The following is a 12,438-nucleotide window of genomic DNA, read 5'->3' as shown; positions in this document are numbered from 1 at the left end:
TGCCGTGTCGTTTTTAAATGCTCACGGCGTGCTCGGCTCCTGCGTGTGCGAGTGAAGGACGTTCCTCCCTCCCTTCGGGTTGGTGGGAGACCTGGGAGAGAAAATAATGTAAATTCCGGTTTTCTACCACGTCTCGGTCTCGCTGCATTTGCCCCGATGGGCTTCCTGCTCTTCCCATCCAAAAGACGTGATTCACACATTTGAGAGTTGCTTTTTCTTTCCGCAGTTGCTTTATGCCCGTTCTCTAACTCTTCGTGATCGTCATTAATCAGTCATCTTATTCATGTTCCCATTCTTTATTTTATTATTATTTTTAGCTTTTTAACAGGCTGTCTCGGGGTTTTTCTTTTCTAGTTACAGCAAGAGGTTCCTGGCACAGGAGTCCTGGCAGAACACGGTTGTGTTCTGTAATGAACACTGTGAGAATTCTTGCTCTTGGCTCTTCTCCTTCTAATGAAAAGGTAGAAGGGGAAGAAAGTCTTCTCCTGTGGAAAACCACTCTTCTGGCTTGACCCTGCCCGTGCAAGGTGGTGACAGTGAGGGCACTCCTGCAGACATGGGCTTTGTGCCCTCGATGCCACCACACTCTGCTCGTCCCCTCTGAGGCCAAGGGTCAGTGCAGCGCTGGAAAAGCTTTTGGCCACCTGGTCCCTCTCCTGCCCTGGTCATCCCGCAGCACTGGTGTTACCCTTGGAGCTGGGCTGGGTGTTTTGCACCAGCTGGGTACTCTAGGAAAACATGGGATTACAATGGGAGAGGAAGCAGGAATGCAGTGCAGAGTGAATGACAGGAAACAATACTGAATGTTTCCGGTGCTGTGCTAATTAGACTGACCAAGTGGAAAATATGTGCTATTCTGAGAGCTCTCTGACAGAAAACTGGGGTCTGCTTTTCACATTTCAGCAAGGAAAAGACCTCTCTAATGCCATTCTCCATTCTTAACCTCTTACCACCCTGGATGTTTTGATGAGGCCTTGCTATGTTGAATGTATTTTTTGAATTAAATATATCTACTTAGATTCTGCTTTCAAATGCCACATCATTCCTTTAGCACTGGTTTTGCTGCTGTCAGCTTTGCTGCTGTTCCTTGCTTACAGCAGCACTGGTAAGTTGAGGAATTATTGGTGACTGGGTGAAGCCCGTTGTGTTTCTGAGTTCCCCGTTTAGCTGAAGTCCATGTACTTAGTTCTGTTTTTCTAATTTTTTAAACACTAGTTCTCATTTTTGTCATTGCAGAGATTTTTTCCTGTCTGTCAGTTCTCTCCCAGCCTTTCAGATGTCTACAGGGCTCAGCATTCCAGGAGAAAATGCCCTCCTTACAGCTGTGACGTTATTTATCTATCACAGCACGATAGATAAATAACAGAATCTATGTTTGGATGTAGCTTTATAAATCTTGGGCTGCAATTCCATGAAATTAACGTCCCAAAAGGCATCCTGGTCGCTGGTTAGATTTTTACTAACTTTTTTTTTTGTTCTTTTAAGTTGAACAAAACACCAGAGTTTACAGCTCTGATGTGGTCGATTTAAAACCCTTCTGCTCCAACATAAAACTTTGTGTCCCGTGTGTGCTGAGGAACAGGCTGGATGCCTTCCAAATACTTCTGAAAAAAACATCTTGGAAACAAAATGAGCACTTTGCTTGGAATTTAGCTGTTCAAGGTGATCATCTGCTGTGACTCACTAGAATGGTGCTTGAACTTGGCTGGGAACGTGCAGCACCGAGGTCTGTGTGTTCAGGGGGCAGAGTTTGGTAACTGGGGAAGGCAGCACAGCTCAGCCAGAGCTCTCCTCCCCTCTGCCCACCCTGGAGACGTCTTAAATCATGGTAGAATCTGCTTAGCATGGCAATACAGGCTAAAAAGCTTTGAAACTCGTTTCCAAGGCTATATAACTGTCAGAAGAGAACGTCTCCTTAAGAGCTCTTTGGCTTAGAAATGAAGTGACACTTGGAAAATGGACGGGATTTTGTGGATAGAAGATGGACCTGTCTGAATGTGATTTTATTTTCTTGCTCTCCTCTCTGAGAATGCTTCACTGCAGGGCTGTGGCTGGTATGGTAGCTTTGGAATTCCCTGTTCACTTTGCAAAATAATTATTTTTAAAATGAGTGTTTAGGACCTGGAGGTTCATCTGGTCTGTGAGCACGCTCAAATAAAATTTGGAAACGCTTCCAGCTTCTCTCCTGTCCATGACAGAGCTCTGAGAACAGGGCTGAGAACACTCTCCTGTTGTGGTTTAGCAATTGTTGGGTACCACTAATGCCATGTAGATGCACTGTGCCTCTGCTAGAACAAACTAAATTACTGTGCTATAAAGAGATCGATGTTCCTGTCCGAAAAGGTGCACAAGAAATCTTCTTTTTTGAGGCACAGTCATAGTTTGGACATCTGTTCTCGTGGAAAATCATCACTGCATAGGTATGGCTGATTCCCTGCTGCCTTCCTTTTCCTCCTCCTGCTCTTTTAGGAGAGTATATGTGAGGATCCAGGCTTCAGCATTGATCAGTTCAGGGCACGAGGCACCTTTTGGGCTGCAAAGTGACAGTTGCTATGTAACAGGGATACTGTTCTACCAGCCACTTGTGCTTTCACTGGGACTCTGCTCAGCAACGATTGTTATTTGAGCTGGTGTGTAGTGTAACTCTCACAATGTGGCTGTGACATGGCCCCAAATCCCTTGTGTCCCCTCTTAGCCTTTGGCAGGATTGTTCCTGGCAGCTTGCTCTTGTTTGAGAAGTCAAATGACCCTGATTTCACCACTCCCACCCCCACACCTTTGTTTTGTAAGCTCGCTGAGCCTTGCAAAGGCAGGATTTTTAACCTGGAGATGACACAACTTGGCTGGATTCATCTGAATGTCACTTGTGACTTGGTAAAGGAGCTTCTGGGAGCAAAACACAAAGACCTTGGGCTGCTCTCACTTGGATATGGCCTGAAAGATTTCAGCCCTGACCTTCTGCCTCAGTTTTTGTACTGCTCTGTCTGCTTGGAAGCCTGGGAGTGCTTCAAGGTAACAGGGAATAATCAGTTCAGGCAGGCTCTGAGGCTGCACTTAGATAAGTGTGGAATACAACCAGAGAGACATAATAAGGAGCTTGTATTATAACAATCAAACTAAGAGAATTCACTTTCAAACGCTTTAAAATCCTTTCGCACGAGCTTAAAAGCAGCAGTTGGCTATTTAAGTGTATTCTTGGGACCTACTGATAGGAGAAAACAGTGTCTCTGTGGAGATTTTGTGTATAATGTTTGTGTGTAGTCCTTGGGAACTCTGGTGTGTGCTGTTCATGACGGCTGTGTGGGCATCCTGCGAAGAGAATTCGCGGTTTTCACACCCTGTGTTTGTCAAGTTTGTGTTGGAAGAGGGAGCATATGGTACATGTAACTCTGTGATGTTTGGATATTTTTTTTTTTTTTAGATGAAACTGGCGCTTGCCTTTCCCACCGGGAATTGCATCGCAGGCTGGTGTTGCTTTCATTCTGGGAGATCTCTTCTAGTTTTGGAGTGTTTGATGGGTATCAGAAGCTGATTCTGCTTGTCTTTGGTTGCTGGTGAATATTAGAGAAATCCTAGACCACTGTGCCTTGAGTTCAGATCTTGTTTGGGATCGTTAATGGCAAAACTGCTGCAAAGTGGCTCTTTGCTGCTGGTGGGAATCGGCTTCAGAACTGGAGCAAAGACATCAGATGGGAAGGAGCTGCTGTCCTGATCCCAACCCTCGGAGCACCAGCCTGCACACCACCCTTGTAGATGGGGAGGAAAGGCTAAAGAGATCTTAAAAGACATCATTTTTCCCATCTCATCCCATTTCTATGGATAACAGATGACTTTTAACCTGATCTGAAGGAAGTTGGCTGAGTAGTTTGTGTGAAACCCTCTCATGCCAGCCCTGGCCTTTGGCTGGACAGCTTTTGTAGTTCAGCTGATGGTGACAGAAATGCAAGTTACTGTGACCCTGCTTTAGTGGTGCACAGTTTGTACACCTGTGTGTGTGTTTGGATTTCACTGGAGTGCTGCCATCTTTCCAGTCTGCACAAATGTTGGCTGTCACAGACTCAGGCTTGGTGTTCATGAAAAAGAAAAGAGCACCCGTAAGGAGGGAGCTGGATTTGACTAAGTGTGGGTCCATGAGCTGAATTCAGGAGTAGATTTTGTTCTATATGGCTGTATGTATCAATTTGTCCTTTTAATTTACATTGCACTCATTCTTGGGTGCTGCTTCACAAGCCTAATTAGTGGCAGTGAAGAGGTGGCTGATGAGCCAAGACCCAAATAAAACACCACACGAAAAGCAGTGGATCACGTTCATCAGGGAACACGGCTGCCTCTTCAGAGAAAATCCTTTATATGTAACATTCTCAACCAACACAAGTCTTATAATGACCATCTTGGACACTGAGAAGTTTCTAGTCCTGTTGGGTTTTGATTTGGCATCTCAGGAGGGGATGGTTTAATGGGATATGCTCTGGTGACCAGTTGGGGAGGTGGGTTTGCTTCCACGTTTACCTAATGTGTTGTCTGGTGTAGTTTGCAGTAATTCCTGCTGAGTTTTGCACCAGGCTAAAACTCACTGTTTCTGAGGTTTTTGGAAGATTGTGTCTGGTAACTAGTGAACAACATTCTTGGATTGGTTCATGACTTCAGTGCTAATTTTGGTGGGTTTTTCTTAAGTCAAAACAGCTACAACTTGACCGGCGCGTTCATCCTTCCTCCCCCCCTTTTTTTTTACGATTCCATAAAACCAAATTGAACTTCGCCTTTTGCCAGTAAGAGCTAATGAATTTTGCATTTTTAAATCTCCCTCTAAATCCAGGTTATCCCCTTGCCTTGCAGGCTGCTATATGGCAAGCACTTAACCACTACGCGTACCGCGATGCCGTGTTCCTGGCAGAGAGGTTGTATGCAGAAGGTAGGTATTTTATAAATATGTTTTGGTGGGGTTTTTTTTTCAATTTTAAATTTAGGATTTTTGAGCCTCTGCTCCAGCTTTGGTTTTTCTTCCTGTTCTGATAATGAAGTGTCACCTTCTGCTTGGGGAAAGCAGAAGAATACCTCACAACTAGGTTGGAAAATCAAACCAGGAAATGTCAGCAATGTCATTTTACAGTAAAACCTCCTTAAAAAAATTAGACTTGGAGTTGTGTGTTTAAGTGCAATGTTTACAGTGATCTGTTTTCTGGTATCAAGTGGGAGAGTGTTGCTTTTTTAAATAACCTTAAGCATTGCATGTCTTCCAAGGGCACTTGAGGATAAGGTGCAGCACACGAATTCTGCAAATTGGCTTGACATTGAAAGCTGTCTTTGCTAATAATGGTGTTCAGATACGTTGGTTGGTGTGTTGGCTGAAAGAGAGAATCTTGTGATGGTGAGAGAGACTGAGACAGTGAGAATCAGAACATGGGACAGCTGTCTGCAGTTGAATTCCTGTTAATTGTTACTTCATTGTGGTGCTGTCGGGTCTGGGATGTCTTGGATACTGGGCAGGCAGCAGTAGCACATCTCCACGTTTTCCTGGGACTTTCAAATACGTTTTTTGTTGTGTTTTAGCCCATTTTCTTCCTTTAACCTTTCTTCCATGACCTCAGATAAGCTTTTTGATCTTTGATATTGGTGGCCAACTTTTCTTCTCTACTTTGAAAGGTATTGTCCCCTAATCACTATTAGGAAGAAACTCCAAACCCATATAATTAAATATAATTTCTCATGCTAAACAACCTGAGCTTATAATGTTAATTAAGCTGTATAAGCTATTTCATGCTCTGTTTTGTAATGAAATGTTTTGCTTCCCCGTCTGCCATGCTCTCAATGCACTTCTTTACAATGCAAGAACAAATCTAATTTTTTTATTAAAAAAACCCCTCTTTTTGTTAATGTCAAGGTTACAAATGAAGTCCTGGGTGTTTGATCTGGTGCTCAAATGAGAAGTGTTGTGAGGAATATTATGGAACTCGATAATCCAGTTGTGCATGAAGGGAAATAGTGTTTTAGGGGTGACAGAAATGGTAGGTTGAAGGCAATTTGCAAGGATGTAGGAACGAAGAGAATCCCCTTTCTGCAGCAGCCAAGAGGAAAAATATCTGCCTTAATACTGACACATCTTTACAGAATAATTCTCTGCAGGAGAACTTCAAACAGCTTTTTTTCAGTGACCAGCAGTGCTGAGGGAAAGCAGCAGGAACGCTGTCACTTGGTGCAAGCAATTAACTGCTAACAAAACATCTGGCTCCTGGTTAAAATAAGTAGTTACTCTGCAGAGTAGAAGCTACAGAACTTGAATACTGTGGCTCCACGTTGGCAGCAGTGATTTCACCCTGAGAAGAACTTCTTTTAAGTCTACCTGCAATTACTGTCCTTGTGGGGACATCTGTGGCTTGGTCGTTTCCCAGAGCTCTGAGCCTGTTAAAGTAGTGGATAAAAATTGATTTAACTTGAATTTTCAAAAAGATCTTCTGGTGTTTTTAGCATAAGGCCAATAGAATGCCCTCTGTTTCCATTGTCACTGTCTAGGTGATGACTTAAAAGAGTCAGTTTTCAGTGTAGCAAAGGGTTTGGGCAGATTTCCCAAAGAGGTTTCTGTACAGTGCTCATATTGATTTTTCTGAAGAGGTCCCTGTAGGTGGATGGACAAAATTGTGTCTTTTACTGCTGAATTCCATTTGCAGGATAGTGTGTTCTGACCAGTATAAAGTAATGTGGGTTTCTTAATTGTTTAGAGTTTGCAGTTGCTTGTGTTCATGGACAGCCTTTGATTTAAAAATATATCATCGTGTGAGGGTGGTTTGAGTGGAACATTTGGGGAAGTCCAAAGAATGGGCTAAGCCACCATGGCTGTACAGAATCTGGGAGTTTACAGGAAGGATTCAGAGGGTTAGTTCTGTCCTTTGTGCTGTAATCACAAGTGAAATCAGGCAGTCTGACCTCAATCTGAAAACTGGATGGCAAGTCAAGCTCTTTGAGTAAAACATCCTCAACTTGGGAAGAGGATTTATAGAATCACAGAATAGTTTGGGTTGGAAGGGACCTTAAAGACCTTCCATTTCCACCCCCTGCCCTGGGCAGGGACACTTCCAACTAGCCCAGGTTACTCAGTGCCCCATCCAGGTTGTAGGAGAACTTGTCCCTGTCACTAATTACCAACATGAAATAAATAAAGCATCTGAATGGTGATGGTTAAGCCACGTTCCCAATCAAATAGTGAGGGTAGGCAGCAAAAAGGACAAGACTCAGTGTTGGGGAAGAGGTGACTGAGTTTAATAGTCATTAAAATCATCAAATGTGCTCCACTGAGTGATGTGAAGGTAAAGCATTGAGGGCTTTAGAACATGAACAGAAGTAAAATTGCAGACACAGAAAGACTGCTTGAAATTGGGCTTAAAACTGGCTACTTGGGCTGGAATAGATCTTCCTTCTGAAAGTTGTTGTACTTCCTGACAGCCACGGTTGTGCCAGTGTTTGTGCACTGCTTAAACCAGTGCAAAGTGTCAGTGGGAGGTGTGGTGATACTTTGAGCCAGGTCTTGGGGTGGCCAAAAGGTCGTTAAAGCAGCTCTGGAATGGCTGCTTTGCTTGGCTTGCTGTTGTTTTTACAGCCAGCTGGCTAATCACTTCTTTAGGTTGGGTAGCCAGAAGGCTCAAAGTTCTCTTACAGCAGTAGATATTAGGGGTTGTTCTGACTATCCAATGGCATGGAAGTTTGGGAAATGCCAATGCATAAAGAAATGCACTTCGTTTACCAATTAATTTCTCTGATATACCCATTTTTTTCCATCTTATCCCAGCTGGCTTTTACTCCCTGCCTCTAAATTCTTTGTAGTAACACGATGAACAGCTAACTGATGATTTTTTTAAAATGTATTTTACTCTTCAGTACACTCAGAAGAAGCACTGTTTTTACTGGCCACGTGTTACTACCGCTCAGGAAAGGCCTATAAAGCTTACAGGCTCCTAAAGGGACACAGCTGTACCACTCCCCAGTGCAAATACCTGCTTGCAAAATGTTGTGTGGACCTCAGCAAGTAAGTAAATCCTTTATGTTCTTTCCAGGGTTTACAAATGCATTTGTTTTTTTAGCTTGGGTTTCTCTCTGAAAGCTGTGGTGTTGCATGAACTAGAAATTCGTTGGGCCTTCAGCTCTCAGTTGAATTCATTTTGCCTTCAGATATGAACCTAACAAGCATTAACTTATATTGCAGAAGCCTCTAAAAGGTGTTGAATAACTTAGACAGGAGTTGTCAAGCTGTGTAGAGGGAGAAAACATTGATTGCAGAGATGACTCATCAAGTGTTTGCTTTGGGTTTGTGTTTCTCTGATATTTTGCCTATTTCCTGAAGTGTTTCCAGTGTGTTTCCATTAAGGATCAGCCACTTCCCTCAAACACTGAGCTTGTTCCTCTTATGCAGTAACTGCTAATGGGGGTGAGGGAAGAGGTGGCAGACAGGACTCTGTTTTTAAAAAAACCACGACAAACCAGCCTGGAATCCACATCCAAGAATCCTGTATTCAACATCAGAATTAATCTTTACAGAATCACACTGTCAAGGTGTCCTGCAGGTTTTCTGTGGTCTAACAGCAAGATTTTTTTTTTTTACTGAAATGGCTTGAGCTTCAGGCTCTGATGCCCTCAGAGTTTGTTCATAAGGGTATTTCATGTCTACACAGATTTTTTTTCAGCTCAAATGCAGGCAGCTGTCTGGCTGAGGTGCAGATTTGAAAGGGTGAGGCATCAAGAAAGGCAAAAACTTGTCCAAACTGCTTAAAATGCAGTGGGGGTTCTTTACAGAAGCTTAAATGTCTCTCTACAAAGCAGCTTGTGTGTTTTTGTTTTTTTTTTTTCTTTTTGGTTTGAGTTTTTTGAGTGTCCCTCTTTCAATGTCAAAAAGAAATGTTTGATTTCCTTAGAATTGGTCAGGGGATGTTTGGAGTTTCACATGCTATGATGTGATTATTCTGCAGGATTTGTGATCCTCCTCATGACATGTAGCCAAACACAGCCCTCTCCAGAGTGTGCAGGGAAAGCTCCTTAGTCTTTGCTACTCTCTTTCGTGGGCAAGTCCTTTGACATCTTTAGAGTAGCCAGGATGTCTTGACTTGTTGTGCTTCCTTTGGCACTCCTGGAGCTGTCAGGGCACAGATTTCTTTGCACCTTCCATTGAAAGGGAAATCACGTTAATGTTCTGCTTCAAAAGGGCCCGGTGGAATAAATTCAAAGCTGATTGTTCTCTCCCTTGCTTTTACAAAATCTGCTGTGTGCACATAGTACATCAGCTCCTGTAAGATTTCTTAAACATATTCCTCAGGATTTGTTACGTTTAACTGTCACTGCTGGTAGTTCTATGAGCTCATTTACACAGCTCTGCCTGGCAGTGGTCAGTGCTGGTAGAAGCACCTTCCTACAAGTAAAATTTCAAGTGGGGGCAAGAAGAGGTGATTTGCTCGTGCAGGTGTTGGTCTCAGATGCCAGAAGATGCCCAGAAGTTGCATAAAGCCATTTTCAAACCTGAGACTGAGTGGCCCATTCCATGTGAGTGGCACCACTGGCTGCAAACTGAGCTTTGTTCTCCTTTTGAGCCCTTCTTGCAAGAAAGCAGGGCATTAAAACCCAAAATACCTGCCACATCCCAAAATTGGATCTTAGCTGAGCATGTGGGACCTTACAGATTGTATTTCTCTAAGAAACAAAGCCAAATTAAGCCTTGTCTTAGCTTGCTAGTACGTAAAGCACCTTCAAAAATCGAGTGTCTGAAAGACTTTCTTGTCCTCCATCCCAAGATCAATCACTTTTGGAAAAGTCCTGTTGTATTTTGTGTCTCTGGTTTTGGAGTGGGGTGGGATTTGGGGTTTGGTTTGTTTTTCTTCCCTCCCAGTAGAGCTGTTCGGCTTCAGAGTCCTGAACCTCCCTGTTGTAGAGGAACCCATCAATTATTTAACATTCATTTGCAGGAACTTTTGGGTTGTTGTTTGAAACCTGTGAACACTGACAGTGGATTTCTGTTTTTGTTTGCAGCAGGGTGAAAACACTGGACTGCCAGTACTGTGAGCCTTGTAACCCCTTTAAACCTCTTGTTTTTTAAAAAGGCTTGCAGAAGGAGAGCAGATCTTGTCTGGTGGAGTGTTGAATAAACAGAAAAGCCATGATGACATTGTTATGGAGTTTGGTGACTCTGCATGCTTTACACTCTCCTTACTGGGACATGTCTACTGGTAAAGTTGCTTTTTCATTTTGCCCGATAAAACTTGGGGAGTTTTCACTTGGCCAAGCCCAATTTTAGTCAAACACACCTTTAGTCACCACAGGACACACCTGTCTCTGGGTTACACCGTTTTGGAGCATGATAGAGCAGTTTGTGGAATCCACCTAATTTGGGAATGCAAGAATGGTTTGTTTTTCACCCAAAACTTCTGACTGAAGACACAAATTCCTCTTTCCCAGGTGGTTAAATATGCAATCCCAGAGTCTGCTGTTTTGGGGATTTTACCTTTGGATTTGCTCTGTGTTCTTCCCTAAGAAAGACTCTCAGGGCCTGTTTTTCAGTGTTGCCATTTAGATTTTTCTGTGTCTGTTTTGCACATGTGTAGCTATAACCTTCAAATCAAAGTGCTGAGGATGCCAGGCAGAATAATTTGACAACTTTAAGCATTTTACTTTTGCCCAGACCCAAGAAAGGTTTCAGTAAATGTGAATGATTGAATAGGAGTAGTGGGGTGCTTGGATTCTTCTCTAGTATATCTGTTCTCAATTATATTCAGAACTATTTCTTTGTAGCCAAATCCTTAAATGTTCAGTTCAGCCCCTAATTTAGATGCAAAAATATTATCCATAGATATTTAAAATGGCTGCAAGGCTGGCAATCAGGTTGCTGTTTGCAAAAAAGAAACAAGCTGTTGCAAAGAACAGCATTTTCCTAAAATGAAAATTCTCAAGCTATTCTAGTGCTTATGTAACTTTTTTTTTTTTTTTTTGACAACTGTGTCTAAATATGTCAAATAACTTCAAAGGAACTCAATATTTCTCTGTGGCTTGAAAAATGAGGAATGTTGCTGTGCCTCTCAACATGTTTTTTTGTTTTTCAACTCCTCTTCTGGAAAGCTCTCTTGAACAAAAGTGCTGTTCTTAAGTTTCCCCCATGAACTGTTCCATTCTTTTTTGCAGCAAGACAGACCGGCTTGCCAAAGGATCAGAATGTTACCAAAAGAGCCTTAGTTTAAATCCTTTCCTCTGGTCCCCTTTTGAATCACTATGTGAAATAGGTGAGTCTGCAGCCCTGTTTTACTCCTGAGGATGTTTTCTCTGTGTCTGGTTCTGTCAGCCTTTCCCTTCTGCCATCACCCCAACAAGGATTGTTCTGCTCCTTGTCCACAACTCGGCAGGGAAACGGCAGCAGAATTCTTTGGAGAGGTTTTGTGAGCAGCAATGAGTTTAAAACTCTTTGCCAGTGTTTAGGACTTTTGTATTGTTTTCTTCCATTTTCACTGTTTATACATTTTTGGGTTTAACAATACCATGTGTTCTCCAACCTACAGACCCTTAGAAACTGTGTTTCTGAGAATAGCTTGAAAAAACGAGCCTATTTATAAATTGATTGTCAAGGGGTTTGTAGTGGAAGAACACTTCAGATTTAGTGTCAGGGGGCCCAGAGCAACCTGGTCTAGTGGAAGGTGTCCCTGCCCATGGCAGGGGGTTGGAACTGGATGATCTTTAAGGTCCTATCCAACACAAACCATTCCATGATTCTGTGAAATGTGTTAAAATACTTTGTCCCTGTCCTTGTTTCAGACTGAATATTTAGACCGTAGACTCAGGAATAACTATTTGAATCTCCTTCCACTCTTACAGGTGAAAAGCCAGACCCTGACCAAACATTTAAATTAACATCTTTACAGAACTTCAGCAGCTGTCTGCCCAACACTTGCACAACGTTGGTGTCTAATCACAACATATCCCACAGGCAGCCCGAGAGTGTCCTCATGGAGACGCCGCAGGACACAATTGTGAGTGTTGCTGAAGTGGTTGTAAAATCACTTGCTGAAATCATTTAAAGCAGTTTTTCCAGCTTAACTGAGAAGTGTTAACGAAACCACACTGTGAGTATTTAACAGCTGCCTTCCATTCTTCAGGAGTTGAACAGAATCAACTTAGAATCCTCCAATTCAAAATATTCCTCCTTGAACTCGGATTCTCCCGTGTCTTACATTGACTCAGCTGTGATTTCGTCAGATTCTGTCCCTCTGGGCTCAGGAACTGCCATATTGTCTAAACAGGCTCAAAATAAACCAAAAACTGGACGGAGTTTACTGGGGGGACCTGCAGCTTTGAGCCCACTAACTCCAAGGTGAGTCCTTGGGATGGACACCAGCTGTTGGGAATTTGGGATTTGGAACAGGGAAGCTGCTGCACACTCAAACACACATGTTGATGGAATATTGTACATAATGCTGC

General features: G+C 42.9%; 1 protein-coding gene across 6 annotated transcripts in view; it reads left to right on the top strand.

Moving 5' to 3' along the window:
• Positions 1 to 12,438, top strand: part of CDC27 (cell division cycle 27) — a 30,205-nt gene that overhangs the window by 510 nt on the left and 17,257 nt on the right. For all 6 annotated transcript variants that reach the window (XM_027745088.2, XM_027745079.2, XM_027745069.2 and 3 more), the window contains exons 2-7: positions 4,837 to 4,912; positions 7,870 to 8,017; positions 10,077 to 10,202; positions 11,152 to 11,249; positions 11,836 to 11,990; positions 12,117 to 12,331. In XM_027745088.2, the coding sequence (XP_027600889.1) occupies positions 4,837 to 4,912; positions 7,870 to 8,017; positions 10,077 to 10,202; positions 11,152 to 11,249; positions 11,836 to 11,990; positions 12,117 to 12,331 (818 nt within the window). The remainder of the gene's footprint in view (positions 1 to 4,836; positions 4,913 to 7,869; positions 8,018 to 10,076; positions 10,203 to 11,151; positions 11,250 to 11,835; positions 11,991 to 12,116; positions 12,332 to 12,438) is intronic.

This window comes from Pipra filicauda, unplaced genomic scaffold, assembly GCF_003945595.2.
Source record: "Pipra filicauda isolate LSUMZ 115617 unplaced genomic scaffold, ASM394559v2 scaffold193_size2426894_pilon, whole genome shotgun sequence".
Taxonomy (NCBI): Eukaryota; Metazoa; Chordata; class Aves; order Passeriformes; family Pipridae; genus Pipra; species Pipra filicauda.
Note: the sequence above shows the minus strand (reverse complement) of the source record. Positions and strands in the feature narration are given on the sequence as shown.